A 21,370-nucleotide genomic window follows, 5' to 3' on the forward strand; every position below is an offset into this window, starting at 1 on the left:
AGAGAGATCAGACCTCTGCTGAGGTTTAGCAGGCTTATTGGGGTTTGATCTGAGTTCTGATGGTGAAAGGGGAAGGGCAGAGGTCACTGCATGGATGCGGACCCTGAGGCAGGGAGGAGCTTGGGAGGACTTGGTCGTCAAAGAAGTAGGACAGGCTGTGTATGTCCAGAGCCCCAGAGAGGGAAGGGAAGGCTTTGTGCAAGGAAGTGCTGCTGGAAATCATCAAACTTTAGGACTTCTCTGGTGGTTCAGTGGTGAAAACCCCATGTTTGCACTGCAGGGTGCCCAAGTTCAATCCCTGGTCAGGGAACTAAGCTCCCACATGCCTCACCATGGCCATAAAGATAAAATAAGAAAAAAAAAAGCTACAAAAAAATATATAAACTTTAAACTAAGCCATGCCCGTGGGGCAACCCAAGATGGGCAGGTCATGGTGGAGACAGCTGACAGAATGTGGTCCACTGGAGAAGGGAATGGCAAACCACTTCAGTATTCTTGCCTTGAGAACCCCATGAACAGTATGAAAAGGCAAAATGATAGGATACTGAAAGAGGAACTCCCCAGGTCAGTAGGTGCCCAATATGCTACTGGAGATCAGTGGAGAAATAACTCCAGAAAGAATGAAGGGATGGAGCCAACGCAAAAAGAATACCCAGCTGTGGATGTGACTGGAGATAGAAGCAAGGTCCAATGCTGTAAAGAGCAATATTGCATAGGAACATGGAATGTCAGGTCCATGAATCAAGGCAAATTGGAAGTGGTCAAACAAGAGATGGCAAGAGTGAATGTCGACATTCTAGGAATCAGCGAACTAAAATGGACTGGAATGGGTGAATTTAACTCAGATGACCATTATATCTACTACTGCGGGCAGGAATCCCTCAGAAGAAATGGAGTAGCCATCATGGTCAACAAAAGAGTCCGAAATGCAGTACTTGGATGCAATCTCAAAAACAACAGAATGATCTCTGTTCATTTCTGTTAGGTAGGTAGAATAGGGAAAAGGAGTCCAAAATGACGGTGGCTAAAAGACAAGGAAGGTCCGAGGACCAGAGTGAAGACTTAAGGCAGAACAAACAGAACAAACAGCACTCCTGGCTAAGCCCAATTTGTATAGGGCAGGCCCAGGTGGAGGAAAAAACATATAAAAGGAGGAGCCAAAGCGCTTTCTCTTGGACTCTCTCTCCCACGTGCGTGCTCTCTCTCTCTCTCTCTCTTTCTCTCTCTCTCTTTCTCCCTCCCCACGCACTCCTCCACTCTCTTCTCTTCGAGTCTTGGATTCTCCTGCTATCTTATAAATAAAATGGAGCTGTAACACTGATTTGCCTAAGAGCTGTAACACGGTTTGTCCAAGACCTGAGAGCTGTGATGCACCGAGGGCTTTAATGTCTGTTGCTCCAAATCTTTGTTGTGACGAGACAAAGAACCGAGGAACATACACTCGCGTGACAGTTTCCGAGGCAAAACATTCAATATCACAGTAATCCAAGTCTATGCCCCAACCAGTAACGCTGAAGAACCTGAATTTGAACAGTTCTATGAAGACCTACAAGACCTTTTAGAACTAACACCCAAAAAAGATGTCCTTTTCATTATAGGGGACTGGAATGCAAAAGTAGGAAGTCAAGAAACGCCTGGAGTTAACAGGCAAATTTGGCCTCGGAATACGGAATGAAGCAGGGCAAAGACTAATAGAGTTTTGCCAAGAAAATGCACTGGTCATAACAAACACCCTCTTCCAACAACACAAGAGAAGACTCTACACATGGACATGACCAGATGGTCAACATCGAAATCAGATTGATTATATTCTTTGCAGCCAAAGATGGAGAAGCTCTATACAGTCAGCAAAAACAAGACCAGGAGCTGACTGTGGCCCAGATCATGAACTCCTTATTGCCAAATTCAGACTTAAATTGAAGAAAGTAGGGAAAACCACTAGACCATTCAGGTATGACCTAAATCAAATCCCTTATGATTATATAGTGGAAGTGAGAAATAGATTTAAGGGACTAGATTTGATAGATAGAGTGCCTGATAAACTATGGAATGAGGTTCGTGACACTGTACAGGAGACTGGGATCAAGACCATCCCCACGGAAAAGAAATGCAAAAAAGCAAAATGGCTGCCTGGGGAGGCCTTACAAATAGCTGTGAAAAGAAGAGAAGCGAAAAGCAAAGGAGAAAAGGAAAGATATAAGCATCTGAATGCAGAGTTCCAAAGAATAGCAAGAAGAGATAAGAAAGCCTTCAGCGATCAATGCAAAGAAGTAAGGAAAACAACAGAATGGGAAAGACTAGAGATCTCTTCAAGAAAATTAGAGATACCAAAGGAACATTTCATGCAAAGATGGGCTCGATAAAGGACAGAAATGGTATGGACCTAACAGAAGCAGAAGATATTAAGAAGAGATGGCAAGAATACACAGAAGAACTGTACAAAAAAGATCTTCACGACCCAGATAATCACGATGGTGTGATCACTGACCTAGAGCCAGACATCCTGGAATGTGAAGTCAAGTGGGCCTTAGAAAGCATCACTACGAACAAAGCTAGTGGAGGTGATGGAATTCCAGTTGAGCTCTTTCAAATCCTGAAAGATGATGCTGTGAAAGTGCTGCACTCAATATGCCAGCAAATTTGGAAAACTCAGCAGTGGCCACAGGACTGGAAAAGGTCAGTTTTCATTCCAATCCCAAAGAAAGGCAATGCCAAAGAATGCTCAAACTACAATTGCACTCATCTCACACGCTGGTAAAGTAATGCTCAAAATTCTCCAAGCCAGGCTTCAGCAATATGTGAACCGTGAACTTCCTGATGTTCAAGCTGGTTTTAGAAAAGGCAGAGGAACCAGAGATCAAATTGAGAACATCCGCTGGATCATGGAAAAAGCAAAAGAGTTCCAGAAAAACATCTATTTCTGCTTTATTGACTATGCCAAAGCCTTTGACTGTGTGGATCACAATAAACTGTGGAAAATTCTGAAAGAGATGGGAATACCAGAACACCTGATCTGCCTCTTGAGAAATCTGTATGCAGGTCAGGAAGCAACAGTTAGAACTGGACATGGAACAACAGACTGGTTCCAAATAGAAAAGCAGTGTGTCAAGGCTGTATATTGTCACCCTGCTTATTTAACTTATATGCAGAGTACATCATGAGAAACGCTGGACTGGAAGAAACACAAGCTGGAATCAAGATTGCCAGGAGAAATAACAATAACCTCAGATATGCAGATGACACCACCCTTATGGCCGAAAGTGAAGAGGAACTAAAAAGCCTCTTGATGAAAGTGAAAGTGGAGAGTGAAAAAGTTGACTTAAAGCTCAACATTCAGAAAACGAAGATCATGGCATCCGGTCCCATCACTTCATGGGAAATAGATGGAGAAACAGTGGAAACAGTGTAAGACTTTATTTTTTGGGGCTCCAAAATCACTGCGGATAGTGACTGCAGCCATGAGATTAAAAGATGCTTACTCCTCGGAAGGAAAGTTATGACCAACCTAGATAGCATATTCAAAAGCAGAGACATTACTTTGCCAACAAAGGTCCGTCTAGTCAAGGCTATGGTTTTTCCAGTGGTCATGTATGGATGTGAGAGTTGGACTGTGAAGAAGGCTGAGCGCTGAAGAATTGATGCTTTTGAACTGTGGTGTTGGAGAAGACTCTTGAGAGTCCCTTGGACTGCAAGGAGATCCAACCAGTCCATTCTGAAGGAGATCAGCCCTGGGATTTCTTTGGAAGGACTGATGCTAAAGCTGAAACTCCAGTACTTTGGCCACCTCATGCGAAGAGTTGACTCATTGGAAAAGACTCTGATGCTGGGAAGGATTGGGGGCAGGAAGAGAAGGGGACGACAGAGGATGAGATGGCTGGATGGCATCATCGACTCGATGGACATGGGTCTGGGTGAACTCCGGGAGTTGGTGATGGACAGGGAGGCCTGGCATGCTGCGATTCATGGGGTCACAAAGAGTCGGACACGACTGAGCGACTGAACTGAACTGACGTTATTATCTGCTGTGTGCCCAAGGGCTTATGGGATTTTGTTTTGCTGCCGTAATCTCATTGTTTAGAACAGAACCTGGCACACAGCAGACACTTGACAAATATTTATTGAATGAAAAAAACCAAGAAGCTTCCATAAAGTAAGCAAAGGCTTTGCTACCACTAGGTGGCAGCGTACTTTAACTGCAGGGAATGTTTCAACTAAATAAAACTCCAAAGCAAATGTATATCATGTTTTCACTTGAGAGTCATCAAGTGAAAGACATTCCCAAATGCCATGGGCCTGGTGTTTAGACACTGGGCTGGGCTCTGGCTCAAGGGGTTTGGGTCTCTTCCCCTCCCTTGGAAAACTTTGGAGTTGATGATTATGAAGACCTTCAGCCTTCCTGAGGTTCCCTAGGAGTTCCTTGAAGCAATAACCCTCCAATCGTCCTCACCCAGGCTGGGCATACAGTAGGCTGTGCTTTGGGGTCAGGCGGCCTGGATCCTCCCCACTTCCTTGTTTACAGGACTCAATTCCTTTGTCCGTCCAATGGTGCTCCAGTGGCTAAGAATTTGCCTTCCAATGCAAGCGGCTTGTGTTCGATCCCTGGTAGGGGAACTAAGACCCTACATGCTGTGGAGCAACGAAGCCTGAGCACTGCAACTACTGAGCCTGTGAACCACAACTAGAGAAGCCTGTGCGCCACAATGAAGAATGATGCAATGAAGATACAGTACAGCCAAAAAAAAAAAGAAATGATAATGCAGAGCAAGGGGCTCTGTGAGGAAGAAGGTGGAATATGTCCCAGGCACATCCCCAGAACCCCAGGTAGAATAATCCCCAAGCTCAGCCTCTGGGGGCCGTGGTGGCCAGGGTGAGGCTGGGCTGTACCCACCTGCATGATGCAGGGCGGTCCACCCGCTGCTGTCCACTGTATCCACCGCGCAGGATGCCTGGGGGGAGGGATGGGTCATTGGAGTTGGAGCCATCCTTGTTTGTTGTCTAATTTCTCTAGGAACTGCTCTTCCTTGGGCTTTGCTGTATTTCAGGCTCCTTGGCCCTTCCCCCCTCCCATCCACCCCCGTGCTCTGTGGAACCCACTCCTCATGGGCCCCCATCTTGACTCTTATGAAAATTGGTGAGAAAGAGGGATTAGCTGGGAGCCCAAGGGCGGCTGGGGTTTTGGGGAGTAGGTGGGAGCCCTGAAAGTGGCTATGGCTAAGAGAGTATCCAGAGTTTAGGGAGAAGGTGGGGCTCGGGAGTCATCTGATATTCAGAGTATTTCTTGGATGTGGGACATAGCTGGACACTTGGAGAGTCTCATTGTCCAGGGAGTAGCTAGGACTCAGGAATAAAAGGGGCCAAGGAATACCTAGGATTCGGGGTGTATCTGGGGCTTCTGTGAATTGCTGGAACTCATCAGGAATAGTCAGGGCAGGGGAATATCAGGGGGTTGGGAAGTGTTGGAGACAGGAAAGGAAATGACCTGCAGTAGTTGTTTCAAGCACTGTGGGTGCCCGTACTTAGCGGCCAGGTGGAGGGCGTTGTAACCTAAAAGGGAAAATGAATATTCTAGAATGTACTAGAGCTTCAGATACTCAGGGAGCTTCTGCTGCCCCCCCAAACCTGTGTCAATAATTGTGATGACTCTGTCTAGCTAGTCTCCAAACCCAGGTATTCTCAAAACCCTGCTACTCCCGGGGGCAGAGACTCTCCAAGCCCCAGCTGGTCTGAGTCTCAGACAATCTCATCCTAGCTACACTTCACATCTTTCCATTCCTCAAGCACTACGGTCCTCAGCTACTCTCCATGTCCTCAGCTGCTCCCTCTGTTCCCAGCTACTCCTCAGGTCCCTAGCTACTCCCCAATGTCTCCATCTACTCCTCGGGTCTCCAGCTGCTCCCCAGGTCCCCAGCTACTTTACGTGCTGTGCTTAGTTGCTCAGTCGGGCCCAACTCTTTTTGACCCCAGGGACTGTAGCCCGCCAGGCTCCTCTGTCCATGGGGATTCTCCAGGCAAGAATACTGGAATGGGTTGCCATGCCCTCCTCCAGGAGATCTTCCCAACCCAGGGATCAAACCTGGGTCTCCCACATTGCAGGCAGATTATTCACCGTCTGAGCCACCAGGGAAACCCAAGAATACTGGAGTGGGTAGCCTATCCCTTCTCCAGGGGATCTTCCTGACCCAGGAATTGACCTGGGTCTTTTGCATTGCAGGTGGATTCATTACCAGCTGAGCCACCAGGGAAGCCCTAACTATTCTATAAGCTCAACTATATCAAAGTGCCAGCTATGCCCCTATGTTTGATACTCTGTAAATCCCCAGTACTCCATACATTCTGGCTCCTGCACCTGGCTATGCCCCATGCCTCATTACTCCCCGAGCTCCTGCTACCTCTAAACCCCAGCTACTCCATGAACCTCAGATACTCCCCCCAAAAAACTATACTAGTTATTCTCATGCCCTCAGACGCTCCTCAAGCTCAGACACTCCTCTGTTTCTGCTGCTTCCTCTGACTCAGCCACTACCTGAGTCCCAGCTCCCCCAATCCACAAGTTGCCTCAGTCGGTCTATTGCCAACCAGTCTCCATCCTTGGGTACTGCAGCCTAACATGCTCCTGTCCCCAGGGGCACTGAAGGGAACCTCTCTTTTCTACAGGACACTGAGGCCATGAAGCAGGGTGTGACTGGACCCTCAAGCTGGGCACCTGGTCAGAGTTCCTCCTCCCTCCCCCAGGGCCGGCGGGTAGTACCTGCCCCATCCGTGCTCATGGCGTTGGCGCCGTGTGCCAGCATCACCTCAAGACAGCTGGCTGCACCCCTCATGGCTGCCAGGTGGAATCTGGAGGCCAGAGGTCAGGGGTCAACTGCAGGGTGGCCACCCCTCAGCCCTCACACCCCCAGGACATGGAGACTCACGCGGACTTGCCCTCGGGGTCCAGCTTGGTGGGCACCAGCCCCTTGCGGGCGATGAGGGAGGCCACCCGCGTGGGATCGTTGTTCTCCACCGCCTGCAGCAGCCGCTCATCACTTTTGCCCCAGTCCTGGCTCTGTGGGGCACACCCAGAGGAACGTGGGACTGGTGGCCACTGTCCCTCCCCGCTCCCCTGGCAGGGGCTCTGGGCTCTCCCTGCTGGTCCTGGGCACTTGCCTGGCGCCTGCCTCTGGCTGCCGCCGGCTTCGGGATGGGGCAGGGGCCGCAGGGCGGGCAGGAGCCGAGGTCAGTGGGGCTGAGCCGCAGCTGCCGGGGGAAGTGGTCCTGGGTGGGGGCCTGAGACAGCATACCTCCAGCCTGGGTCCTCAGCACCTGCCCCCCCAGCTGTCCTCCACCACTGCCAGCAACCGTACCATAAACCACCCCCAGCTCAGCTCCCAGCATCTTTCCAAGAAGCTGTCCCCCAAACCTAGGTCCCTAGCCATCTCTTAGTGAAACCCGCCTTTCTAATATTACCTCACCACGTCTTCCTGAACTGCCCTCCAAAGTATTCCCAAAGGAACCACTAAAGGTCCCTTAAATGTCCCTCACACTGTCCTCTGCCAGCTACCCTTCTTCTGCCCCTGAGATGCTAAGATTGTCCCGCAAATGTCCTAAATGCATCTATAAATCTCTTCCCCAAATTCATCCCTCCAATGACCCCGTCAAATGTCCCCAAAATGTCCTCCCCGCAAAATCTTTCAGACGTCCTCCAAAATTGTTCTCCAAATGTCAGTATCTTTTCCCCAAAAAAAGGTCAAAGTATCACCCAAATTGTCCCCCTGGATGATCCCATCCAAAACTGTCCACCTAGATCAGATCAGATCAGATCAGTCGCTCAGTCGTGTTCGACTCTTTGCGACCCCATGAATCGCAGCACGCCAGGCCTCCCTGTCCATCACCAACTCCCGGAGTTCACTCTGACTCACGTCCATCGAGTCAGTGATGCCATCCAGCCATCTCATCCTCTGTCGTCCCCTTCTTCTTTTGCCCCCAATCCCCCCCAGCATCAGAGTCTTTTCCAATGAGTCAGTGCCCTCTAAATTCCTCTAAGTGTCCCCATCTGTCCTCAAAATTGTCTCCCCATATGTGCCATCCATCCTCCCATCTCTGTTTCCCCCCCTCCCGCTGCCCTCCCTGCTTCGCTCTCTCGGGTCTGCGGGTGGAGGGTCTAGGCTCTGCGCGGTCAGGGGCCGGGGCGGGGCGGGGCGGGGAGGGGAGGAAGGGCCCGCGCCAGCCCCCTCCCGCGCCCCCTCCCCCGGCCCTACCGCGAAGGAGGCGGCGGCGCACAGACACAGCTGCTTCATGGCGTCCAGGGCGCCGGGCGGCCGGGCGGCCGGGCTCCGGGAGGTGACCCGGTCGGAGGGGCCAGAAGGGCCGGAGATAAGGGCCCGCGAAGCCGGAGCTCGGCCGCCCGGCCCGCGCGGTCCAGCCAAACCAGACACCGCCCCTCCCCCGCGCCCCGCCTGCCGCCCCCCTCCCGGCCCCTCCCCTACGGGTGGGGGGGAGCGCCAGGGAGCGGGGATGGGCTCTGGGGGAGGGGGACCGCCGAGGCCAGACCTGACCTTCTCGCCACCGGGAGGCTGAGGCAAAGGGGGCCAGTGTCCCAGCATCTCCAGGGACCCGACTGCATCCGTCTCCGCCTCCTTTGAGCTGGCCGGGGAATGGGGGATGCGGGGGTCTCAGGTGACTCTCGGCCTGGTCTCACTGCTGCTGGGCCATCCGGGCTGTCACTCATTCACTCACTCATTCATTCATTCATCCGCCAGTGGGGCTGTTCTGCAGTCTTGACAAACCTGAATTTGAATCCAGGACACCATCCCCCCACACCCCAGCGCCACCCTCCACACACTCGCATTTACCATCTACAAGATGGGCCAAGATACTTACCTGCTTTGGACTTCATTTTCCTCATCCAGGAAATGGGTTTCCTATTAAACAGTACCTACTGCCGAGGGTTACTGGGAGGACTAAATGAGATGCTATATAGCAGGGGTCCCCAGCCCCCCAGCCATGGACCAGTATCCGTTGGTGGCCTGTTAGGAACTAGGCCGCATAACAGGAGGTGCGCAGTGGCCAAACAAGAGACGCTTCACTGATGTTTACTGCCTGAACCCCGCCTCTTGTCAGATCTGCAAGGGCATCAGATTCTGAGGAACTTGAACCCTAACCCTAAAAGTTAAGGTGGAATATCCTGAGATTGCCACAAAATAGAAATAAACCGCAAAATAAATGTAATGCACTTAAATCATCCTGAGACTATCCCCACCCCCATACCCTGGGCTCATGGAAATATTGTCTTCCCCAGAACTGGCTCCTGGTGCCAAAAAGGTTGGGGACCTCTGCAACACATAATGCCTGGCACAAAGCAAGTGTGCTACAAACACAGATTCATTCATCGCAGAGAGATGTGGTTGGACTGTCTGCATATCTAACCCTGCATCCTGGGACTCAGGACATAGTAGGTGCTCAGTTAAACCACTGAAAGACAGCGAGGACACCTGCTTTAGCTCTAACTCCAAGGAGATGGGAAGGTCTGTGTTCCCCTCATTCTGTTCTCATATTGGGAGCCCGTTGAAAGCAGAGTCCCACTGAGGCCTCCCTGGCAAAGGGCCTCACTCCCAGGGTGGAGTGAGGCAGTTGGTGAATGTTCGCTCAGTGAGGGCATGACTCATAGGCCGATTGCATTCATTCAGTCCGGGCGTCCTAGAGGGTGCCTGGCACAACCCTGCACGTTGGGACTCGGTGGCAAAGACAGTTGTCCTTGCTGTCACTGAGGTCCCTGGGGAGACAGACACACCCACGGATTTATGAACCAAAGTGATCAGGGCTGTTAAAGGGGAAGCTCAGATGAGCTGGAAGCTCAGAGAGGACTCTTGAAACTATCTGGGAAGTCAGGGAAATCCTGCAAGAGAGGACATCTGAGTTGAAACTTGAAGAATGGACAGCATTGGAGAACAGCAGGAACAAGATCATGTTAGGGAGAAATCATGAAATAAATTGCACTCCTGGACCAGTGTGGTAACTCTGCCCTGGTCCAGGACCTGGAGCGTTGGTGAGGGGCATACTGAAGGGTGGGGCAGAGGGGGAGAGATGTTGTATAGGAGCTGGGCTTAGGGGGAAACAAGGCGTGTGGGATGTAAGGAGAGCCACAGACAGTTCCAAAAGGTAGGACGGTCCACTGTGTTGTGAATGAAAATTTGAGAAATGGCCAGGAGAAGGTGGGAGGTTGGGATTACAGGGGAGAGAAAGGGATGTGTGGAGAGACAGGCTTTCAGGAGCCTGAATTTTTAACCTTAATTTTCATTTTTGACTGCACCACGAGGCATATGGGGTCTTAATTCCTCCACCAAGGATTGAACCTATGCCCTCTGCCTTGGGAGTGCAGAGTCTTAACCTCTGGACCATCAGGGAAGTCCCAGGAACCTGAATTTAAGAGCAATGGCTGCTGACAGGCACTGGGGCTTTGAAGACAGCTTGGCCATTGTATACCTGCTGTGTGACCTGAGACTAGCCACTCTCCCTCTCTGGGCCTCAATTCTTCCACTGTTAAATGGAATAGATAACGGAATGGATAGCATAAAGCCGGGTTCCTCCACCTGGAGGCACTGCTGACATTTGGGGTCTGGTCATTCCCTGGGGTGGGGCCATCCTGGACTCTGTGAGGGTGTTGAACAGCATCCTTGGTCCAGGAGCAGCCCCCCTCCCCACCGCCCACTGTGTGACAACCATGTCAGAGGCATCACCCGTGTCCCTGGGGGCAGGATCACTGCCGTTGTCCGTGATTATTCTCAGACACCTTTGGGCAGGTGGAGGGAGAGGTGGGGACAGGTAAATGGAGAGTTTGCTGATAAGCAGTTGAGGAGTTGGAGGGAGGGTGTTGAGGCCTCCTCTCTCCTCTTACACTTGGGTAGGGGGGTGACTCTTAGGCTTGTCCAGAGAGGAGACTGAAATGGATCTCCCAGCTCAGGCCTCGGATTTCCAACTGCCCTTGGTCTGTCCTTCTGGATGCCAGACACAATCAGAAGCCCCTCCCCTCACAGTGTGCCAAGGGTACCACCATCCCACCTGACTCCTCTCTCTCTCCCCACACCCAACCCAGCAGCCAAACTGCATCCAAGGACCCCTTCTCACTCACGGTCAGTCCCATCACAGCTCCACCGTGGGGTCACCTCCACCCGGGCCTGCTTGCTTCTATTCCCCTCCCTGGCCTACCGGCTGCCTAAACCTGCAACAGAGCATCTCTCTCTCCTGCACATAAGCCTCCAGCGACCTCACTTGTCATCAGATGCTAACTGCTCACAGAGCCCAGGAGGATCCATGGCAAGGGGTCCACCAACTAAGGTCTCCCACCCTACCCCACTCCCATCTGGTTTTGTCCAGGCCAAGAGCTGAGAACGGTTTTTACACTTATAAGTGGTTAGGGGGGAAATAAATCAAAAGAAGAGTTATATTTTGTAACACATGAAAATTATATGAGGGGACTTCCTGGCAGTCCAGTGGTTAAGACTCTGTTCTCCCAATGCAGGACGTGGTTTGATCCCTGGTCGGGAAACTAAGATCCCACACGCCTCAAGGTATGGCCGCCACCCCCCCCCCCCCCCCCCCCCAGATTATATGAAAATCACATTTCAGAGTCCATAGAACAAGTTTGGATGGCAAGGAGAACAAACAAGTCAATCCTAAAGGAAAGGAACCCTGAATATTCACTGGAAGGAGTGATGCTGAAGCTGGAGCTCCAATATTTTGGCCACCTGAGGCAAAGAGCTGGCTCATTGGAAAAGCCCCTGATGCTGGGAAATATTGAAGGCAGAAGAAGGGGATGGCAGAGGATGAGATGGTTGGGTGGCATCACTGACTCAATGGACATAAGTTTAAGAAACTCTGGGAGATAGTGAAGGACAGGGAAGCCTGGCATACTGCAGTCCAAAGAGTCGGACACCACTGAGCAACTGAACAACAACACTGGGATGAAGCTATGCTCGTTAATTTTCAAACAGCCTCTGGGAATTCCCTGATGGCCCAATGGTTAGGACTCCCAAGTTATCCCATGGACAGAGGAGTCTAGTAGGCTACAGTTCATGGACCTGCAAAGCATCAGACACGACTGAAGTGACTTAGCATGCACACACTGGGAACGAAGATCCCACAAGCTGCAAGATGTGGCCGAAAAAGAGATTTACCATCGGGCCTTTTACGTGAAAAATGTGCCCACTTTGGCTCTAATCACTCCTCCTCATCAACTCTCTGAGCTCTTCCGCCGGCCTGCCCTCTGGTCCATGGATTCCTGCTGCAGTGGCCTCCTTTCCGGTCCTCTGACAGCTCTGCCCACCTCCGCGCTTTTGCCCTTCCTGTGCCCTCCACCCGGGATGTCCTCTCTCCTCCACCGCCTACAAGGCTGATCCCTACACTGTCTTTTGCACTGGAAGACACCTCTTCAGACAGCCCTTCTCCGGTCACCCCCTTGTCACTCTGATTCCCTCAGTGGGGGCCAATTTTCCTTTATGGTTTTTATTATCACCTGACGTCATCCCATGTACCTTTCTGAAAATATCACTTCCTCTTGATGTCTCCACAGAATGTCATCTCTGCACAGGCAGGAATTTTTGTGTCCCTTAGTCATTGCCGCATCTCCCCAGCAGGTCCCAGGTACAGATTTAGGAGTGCCCGATCCAAAGTGAAATCACAGGGCCCCTAGCTGAAAAGTGACTACGAATGTCAAGACAGGCAGAAACGAAACCAAATACGGGGCTCTTCCGAGTGGGAGCATTTGTGAAGCCAGCCTTGGTCTCCAGCCTACAGTAGGTATTCATTAAATGTTTGTTGAATGAATTAAATAGTGACTCGGATTTAAAATAAGGTCATATATCTAGTAAATATCTACATGTACATTTCTTCATTTCAAGAGTATTTTTCAGGACTTCCCTGGTGGTCTGGTAGTTAAGACTTTGCCTTCCAATGCAGGGGACGTAGGTTCCATCCCTGGTCAGGGAGCTAAGACCCCACCTGACTCGGAGCCAAAAAATCAAAACAGAAGCAGTATTTGTAACAAATTCAATAAAAAAAAATCAAACAAAAAGAGTATTTTGCAGGGCATTCTAATAATAAACTACAAGCTACAAAATTCAGTCAATTCCCCAGTGCCTTTTTTGATCCAATATCAAAAGACTAGTTTGTTCACGTTGAAAAAAAAAAAAAAAAGAAATAGAGACTCTGGGAGTAAAAGTGAGGGACAGGGACAGACAGACTTTCCAAAAAGCATTGAGGCACCGGGAGTCTATGAATGTTCTAAAAAGTTTTTTTTACAGATCCACAAGCTTCTTTCTTGTGGGATTTTTCTAAAACCTGAAATAAGGGCAAGAGATCATGGGAATCCAAAAAATCGAGGCTCCTGCTGCTAAGTCACTTCAGTCGTGTTCGACTCTGTGACCCCATAGACGGCAGTCCACCAGGCTCCCCCGTCCATGGGATTCTCCAGGCAAGAACACCGGAGTGGGTTGCCACTGCCTTCTCCAATGCAGGAAAGTGAAAAGTGAAGTCGCTCAGTTGTGTCCGACTCCTAGCGACCCCATGGACTGCAGCCCACCAGGCCCCTCCGTCCATGGGATTTTCCAGGCAAGAGTACTGGAGTGGGTTGCCATTGCCTAACTCCCATCTTACGGATGGAAATACTGAGGCCTGGAGAGGACTCAGAGCAAACAGGGCGCTCTGCCAGGGGGCCTGGCAGAGCAGGCTGGATCCTGAGAGCAGTGGAAGCAGGGAAGGTCTGGAGCCCAGGTGTGGTGGCTGGGCTGTGTGCTGAGAAAGGGAAACAGACTGTCCGGGGAGACGGAGGCGGAGGAAGGCGGAGGAGGACCACTGCCGTCAGGGGTGTTTGCTTTCTTCCCTCGGGGCAGCCGAACAAAAGCTGAACCTGACTCCTGCTGCCGGCAGAGAAACTGGAGCCCTGGGGCGGGCGGGGCGGGGCGGGGCTGTGGGGGTGGGGGTGTGCTGCGGGGGGAATGGGAGGATGGAGCGCAGCTTCTCCTCTGCTTCCTGCTCCAGGCCTAGCATCAGCCGCTCCTGCCCCAGCCTTTGGTGTCTCTGCTCGCTGCACACCCCCACACCCAACCCCAGAGACTCTCACACCCAGATGGGGTTTTTAACACCCCTCTGCCTCCGCCCCTGCCTTCTGACTCTGTGCTAGGCACCTATCAAAACACAGTCATGTCCCAAATTAGGTAAATTTTTTTTTTTGCGGCCCAAACTTTTTGAAGAATTTTATTTCAACAGAACTCTGCTTCTGAAATTAACAATGCTATAAGCATCTGAATGCAGAGTTCCAAAGAATAGCAAGAAGAGATAAGAAAGCCTTCTTCAGCGATCAATGCAAAGAAATAGAGGAAAACAACAGAATGGGAAAGACTAGAGATCTCTTCAAGAAAATTAGAGATACCAAGGGAACACTTCATGCAAAGATGGGCTCGATAAAGGACAGAAATGGTATGGACCTAACAGAAGCAGAAGATATTAAGAAGAGGTGGCAAGAATACACAGAAGAACTGTACCAAAAAGATCTTCACGACCCAGATAATCACAATGGTATGATCACTCATCTAGAACCAAACATCCTGGAATGTGAAGTCAAGTGGGCCTTAGAAAGCATCACTACGAACAAAGCTAGTGGAGGTGATGGAATTCCAGTTGAGCTCTTTCAAATCCTGAAAGATGATGCTGTGAAAGTGCTGCACTCAATATGCCAGCAAATTTGGAAAACTCAGCAGTGGCCACAGGACTGGAAAAGGTCAGTTTTCATTCCAATCCCAAAGAAAGGCGATGCCAAAGAATGCTCAAACTTTACCGCACAATTGCACTCATTTCACACGCTAGTAAAGTAATGCTCAAAATTCTCCAAGCCAGGCTTCAGCAATACGTGAACTGTGAACTTCCTGATGTTCAAGCTGGTTTTAGAAAAGGCAGAGGAACCAGAGATCAAATTGAGAACATCCGCTGGATCATGGAAAAAGCAAGAGAGTTTCAGAAAAACATCTATTTCTGCTTTATTGACTATGCCAAAGCCTTTGACTGTGTGGATCACAATCAACTGTGGAAAATTCTGAAAGAGATGGGAATACCAGACCACCTGACCCGCCTCTTGAGAAACCTATATGCAGGTCAGGAAGCAACAGTTAGAGCTGGACATGGAACAACAGACTGGTTCCAAATAGGAAAAGGAGTACGTCAAGGCTGTATATTGTCACCCTGCTTATTTAACTTATATGCAGAGTACATCATGAGAAACGCTGGACTGGAAGAAACACAAGCTGGAATCAAGATTGCTGGGAGAAATATCAGTAACCTCAGATATGCAGATGACACCACCCTTGTGGCAGAAAGTGAAGACAAACTAAAAAGCCTCTTGATGAAAGTGAAAGTGGAGAGTGAAAAAGTTGGCTTAAAGCTCAGCATTCAGAAAACGAAGATCATGGCTTCCAGTCCCATGACTTCATGGGAAATAGATGGGGAAACATTGGAAACAGTGTCAGACTTTATTTTTGGGGGCTCCAAAATCACTACAGATGGTAACTGCAGCCATGAAATTAAAAGACGCTTACTCTTTGGAAGGAAAGTGATGACCAACCTAGATAGCATATTCAAAAGCAGAGACATTACTTTGCCAACAAAGGTCCGTCTAGTCAAGGCTATGGTTTTTCCTGTGGTCATGTATGGATGTGAGAGTTGGACTGTGAAGAAGGCTGAGCGCTGAAGAATTGATGCTTTTGAACTGTGGTGTTGGAGAAGACTCTTGAGAGTCCCTTGGACTGCAAGGAGATCCAACCAGTCCATTCTGAAGGAGATCAGCCCTGGGATTTCTTTGGAAGGACTGATGCTAAAGCTGAAACTCCAGTACTTTGGCCACCTCATGTGAAGAGTTGACTCACTGGAAAAGACTGTGATGCTGGGAGGGATTGGGGGCAGGAGGAGAAGGGGACGACAGAGGATGAGATGGCTGGATGGCATCACTGACTCGATGGACGTGAGTCTGAGTGAACTCCGGGAGTTGGTGATGGACAGGGAGGCCTGGCGTGCTGCGATTCATGAGGTCGCAAAGAGTCGGACACGACTGAGCAACTGAACTGAACTGATGGCTACAGGCCCTCTGGTATTATCTCTGTTATGGTTGAGGAGACCCATGTGATTGATACCTGGATTCCTGGTTTCTCTGAATAGAAATTGTAGATAAAAAATATGAGATGCTCTTCCTGATTAAAAGCATTCTCTCAATTTACAACAAAATTAAAAACCAATGATATGGTTTGGTCTAACACTGACTTCAAGTTCTCAGGAATTCTTAGGGGTAAATGTGAACACTAACTAAGAATTGATTCCAAACGGAATGAAAATTGTAGGATCAGTCTGCAATAAATGAAGCTGAAAAGAAAGTGAAAGTGTTAGTCACTCAGTCGTTTCCAACTCTTTGTGGCCCCATGGATTGTAGCCTGCCAGGCTCCTCTGTCCATGGAGTTCTGCCAGGTAAGAATACTGGAGTGGGTTGCCATTTCCTTCTCCAGCGGATCTTCACAACCCAGGAATTGAACCTGGGTCTCCCCCATTGCAGGCAGATTCTTTAACATCTGAGCTACCAGGGAAGCCCCAAATGAAGCTGACCCCATGCCAGATTTTGTAGGGATTAACAAGCCATTTATTCCTCGTTCTCTTCTCTCACTTTCTCCCATCCCAGTCCCTCTCTCTCTTAATCAGTGCACTTTTCTCACAGTCAAGACCCTATCCTGCTCCTAGTAACACAGTCCAGGGAGAAGGCGGGCCTCTCATTTGCTAGCTGTGTGACCTTGGGCAAGTTCCTTAACCTCTCTGAGCATCCTTTACTCATTTAAATAGTGGAGATAATAAAAGCTCTCATCCCACGTGATTGTTAGGAGGATTAAATAGACTGACGTCTGCCAAGCACCTGGAAAGTTCCTTAGAGTGTTTGAAAATAAAAACAAAAATAGGATGAAATAAATAAAAATAAATTCAACAACATGAAATGTAAATTTTAAATAAATAAAATGAAGGAATGTTAAAATTGATAAATAATAAAAATACATTTAAGAATTGGTTGGGAGGGCAGAATTCCCTGCTCTGAGTTTCCTCTACAGGGGGTACAGGTTCAGTCCCTGGCCAGGGAACTGAGATCCTGCAAGTTTCGAAGCACGGCCCAAGTAAATGAATGAATGAATGAATGAATAAAACCAGGCTTTTTCCTCTGCCCCATTTTTTATGTCGCTTTGTTGACAAAGGTCCATATAGTCAAAGCTCTGGTTTTTCCAGTAGTCATGTACAGATGTGAGTGTTGGACCATAAAGGAGACTGTGCACTGAAGAATTGATGGTTTTGAAATGGGGTGCTGGAGAAGACTCTTGAGAGTCCCCTGGGCAGCAAGATTGAACCAGCCAATCCTAAAGGAAATCAACTCTAAATATTCACTGAAAGGACAGATGCTGAAGCTGAAGCTCCAATACTTTGGGTACCTGATGTGAAGAGCTGACTCACTGGAAAAGACCCTGATGCTAGGAAAGGCTGAGGGCAGGAGGAGAAGGGGACGACAGAGGAGGAGATGGTTGGATGACATCATCGACTCAATGGACAAGAGTTTGAGCCAACTCTGGGAGAAAGTGAAGGGTAGGGAGGCCTGGCATGCTGCAGTCCATGGGGTTGCGAAGAGTCGGACACAACTGAGCGACTGAACAACAACCGGCATGTTCCTCTGCCTGGTTTTCGACATTCTCTGCTCCAGCCAAAAGAACTTCTTCATCATCCCATAATGCCTCTGTATCAAAGAGGCTCAGCCCAGCCTCCAAACCTTTGCCCATACTGGTCCATATCCTCATATCCATATCCATACATATCCATATACCTCCCCTCCCCCTCGCCCGCCATGGGTCTTCACTTGTCTGAATCTTCCCGGTCTTTCGAGGCTCTGCTCCAGCACCACCTCCTCCAGGTAGCCTCCCAGATTGCCTGGGGCCACACCTGGCTGATGGGGAGGCCCCATCATGATAGAAAGACTAAGGGCTCTGAAGTCAGACACGTGTGGGCTTGAATCTCCCTGTTGCTGCTTTGCTCTGTGACAAGAAAGCCAAGTTAACCTCTCTGGAACTCAGTTTCTTTGTGCTGTAATTGCGGAGTTTAGCCTGACAGAGGGCAGCCACAAAGACCAGTGATCAGGAAGGCTGGCTGCCTGACTGTGTGAATTCGCACTCAGCTTCTGTCACTCTGCCCTGGACTGCCCTCCACCCCCGCAGGGACTAGGGATAGGAGAGTTAGGAGGGAGAAAGGATGACTGAGGAAGTTCATAGCCCATGATAGAGCTGCAAGGGATGCCAACTGGATCCTGCCTCAGGGCCTTTGCACTGGCTGTTCCCTCTGCCTGCAATGCTTGTCCTTCAAATATACACACAATTTCCTCCTCCTTTCCCCTCTAATCTTTGCTCTTGTATTAGCTTCTTGGTGGGGCCTTTCCTGACAACCTGCTTCATTTTCTAAATATTTATTATTATTTTATTATTTATTTATTTTGGCAATTTATTAATTTTTTTTTTTTTCTTTGGCTGTGCCGGGTCTTAGCTGTGGGACTCAGGATCCTCAATTTTCATTGCGGCATGCAAACTCTTAGCTGCAGCATGCGGGATCTAGTTTCCTGACCAGGATTCAAACCCAGGCCCCCTGCACTGGGAGCATGGAGTCTTAGCCGCTCGACCACCAGGGAAGTTCCCTGACAATCTGCTTTAAAACTGAAACCATCTCCACTCTCCTGGATGCTTCTAATTCCCTTTCTTTACTTTCTTTGTCTGCCTGGTACAAAGCATGCCTTTTCACTTATTTATCTTGTTTATTAACAGCATCCATCACCCACACGCGGCTGTCAGCTCCACGAGGGCAGGGGTTTCTGTTTGCCCTGTTTATTGCTGTCACCTTTGTGTCCAGAACAGCACTGGATACAAGTATTTGCTGAATACTCAACAGCAAGATATCTGGATCCCTGTGAAAGTGAGACCCCAGAAGAGCCAATGGTCACTGTATCTGGGAGTAGAGATCTTCCAGAAGAAATGTTCTTGGAGCCAAATTGTGAAGAGTGGGGAGGATTTGATGGGGAGCAGTACAGGGAAAGGCCAGATGGAGGGAACAGCCGGGGCAAAAGCATGGAGGCTGGAAAGCTTGAGCAGGAGGCAGTGTGGAGATGAGGGCAGCAGGGGGCAGTAGAGAGAAACGGGAGAGGTGGCCAGAGGATAAAATGGTAAACTTGAACCTGTGGCTGGTAGGGAACCAGGGAGGGGCTTGGTCATAAGGAAGTTGCCAAAAGAATGTGACGAGCGACACAGGACAATGGTGCAAAGGCCCAGTAGACCTTCAGCCAGGTCCTGGGAGACAGGAGTCTGAAGTTGAGAGATAGCGGGCATCTCAGTGGCCTCAGACTCACCTCTGTCTTCTTAAATCGTGCCCGGAGGGTCTTCATAGCTAGCGTCTGGTGTTTCTCCTCTCCCCAGACCTCCTGAGAAAAGCCAGGAGGTGAGGGACGTCAGTTCTGGGGGCAGGTGGGTCATCTGCTTCTCACTCCTCAAAAGTACCACTTCCTCCTCCCCAGGCCATCCCAGCCCTTAGAGCAGGTCACAGACCTATTTCATCTTCTAACTGCTCTGTGTCCTTCATCAGGTCACTTCCCCTCTCTGAGTTTCACATCCCTCTTCCTTAAAATGCAGGAGATAATTTCCTCTGCTTTCCCATGAGGTCTCTAACATACAGCCTGGCAAACAGTAGGTGCTCAGTAAATTCATCCCACCAGTTTTCCCTGTTGCCCAAGTAGGTACAAGCTTTTTCTGGTCTTCAAGCTTTTATCTGTGCAGTTATGTCTGCCTTGTCCCCACCCCTCCTCTGGTGAACTCCTATTCATCTTTCCCAGCCTAGTTCCAAAACCCTGTGGTGTTCTGATCAGCTTTGCCTCTTACAAATGGGCAGAACTCTAACTCCCAAATTGGGTCCCCTCAGCTCTTCTTCTGCTCCATCCTTGGCTCCAGAGGCTAGAAGTGTCTTGACTGGTTCTGTTTTCCTGAATACTTAGTGGGTCCTCAGGGCCCAGGCACAGAGTTGACGCCTCTTAGTACAGAGCACATTCTTTGGGAAGTCAGAGAGAACATCCTTGAGACTAAACCCTTTACACCAGCCTGGTTCCTGCGTGAATAAGAGCACAGAGGCCAGTCGCCCGAGGTGGGCGGAGGTCTAGAGTGATTGATGGCTCCATGCATGTGTGTGCACAGCTCAACACAAGGTATGTCTGTACACGCATGTCTGTCCAGCTTAGCCTGTTCTGTGTTTTGTGCACCTGCAGGTACAGAGGTCAGGCAGTGATCTCAAGGGGGTGTTTTGCTGGGTGTCTGGCTAGGAATTCCTTCCTATGTCAGAATGGGATTGCTGTAAAGGTGTATCCCTCACCTTTCACCTGCCCTCCTGCCCATGAATTCTCCAAGACTTCCTTCCACCCATTCACTCACCTATGCACCCATCCTTCCACCAAGCATTTCTACATCCACCTACTGTCCACCACCCATCCAACTCATATTCTCATGGTTTTCTGTGCACCCTTCAACCGTGCTTTATCCACCACCCACCCATCATCCACCTGCCTACCCAGCCACCTACCTACTCACCTATCCATCCATCCATCCATCCACCATCTACCCACCCATCCATCCAACATCCACCCACCATCCACTCACTCATTCATTCATCTATGCAACCACTCACTGGCCACCACCCATCCACTCATCCATCCAACTCATCTTTTCATGGTTCTTCATGCACCCTTCAACCATGTTCCATCCACCATCCACCCACCTGCCTATCCACTCACTCACTCACCTATCCATCCATCCATCTACCATTGACACACCCACCCATTCAACATCCACACATCCACTTGTTCATCCACCCACCATCCATTGATCCATCCACCCACCATCCAGTCACCCATGCATTCATCCATCCAACCACTCACTGGCCACCACCTATCCACCAAACTCATCTTTTTATGGTTCTCCATGCACCCTTCAACCATGCTTCATCCACCACACACCCACCATCCAGCTGCCTATCCACCCACCCAACTACTCATCTATCCATCTATCCACCTCAACTATCCACCCAGCCAGCCAGCCAGCCAACACCCACCTACCAGCTACCCACCCATCCATCCTCCCTCCCATCCATTCATTCACCCCTTCAATTTACCCCATTCATCAATGTACACATTCATCCACCACCATTTTTCTTTACTCTTGTCTAACAGACTCAATCACACCTACAGCAGGGTGTAATTGACACCCAAGAGAGGAGTCCACAGGTTGTCAGGGCAGGAGGGAATCTG

General features: G+C 49.7%; 1 protein-coding gene across 6 annotated transcripts in view; it reads right to left on the reverse strand.

Annotated features, from left to right (window-relative positions):
• Positions 1-21,370, reverse strand: part of ANKRD24 (ankyrin repeat domain 24) — a 36,250-nt gene that overhangs the window by 13,409 nt on the left and 1,471 nt on the right. For 3 of the 6 annotated variants that reach the window (XM_010807004.4, XM_059888659.1, XM_010806999.4), the window contains exons 1-5: positions 7,147-8,216; positions 6,915-7,045; positions 6,749-6,837; positions 5,480-5,544; positions 4,889-4,946 (exon numbers count right to left, since the gene is read on the reverse strand). In XM_010807004.4, coding sequence (XP_010805306.1) covers positions 4,889-4,946; positions 5,480-5,544; positions 6,749-6,837; positions 6,915-7,045; positions 7,147-7,374 — 571 coding nt within the window. In that variant the 5' untranslated portion in view covers positions 7,375-8,216. Of the gene's footprint in view, positions 1-4,888; positions 4,947-5,479; positions 5,545-6,748; positions 6,838-6,914; positions 7,046-7,146; positions 8,217-8,237; positions 8,410-8,534; positions 11,556-19,429; positions 19,502-21,370 lie in introns of those variants that run through there. The other 3 variants (XM_059888658.1, XM_059888660.1, XM_059888661.1) reach the window with 3 other exon arrangements.

The sequence above is a fragment of the Bos taurus genome, chromosome 7 (genome assembly GCF_002263795.3).
Source record: "Bos taurus isolate L1 Dominette 01449 registration number 42190680 breed Hereford chromosome 7, ARS-UCD2.0, whole genome shotgun sequence".
NCBI classification, from domain to species: Eukaryota; Metazoa; Chordata; class Mammalia; order Artiodactyla; family Bovidae; genus Bos; species Bos taurus.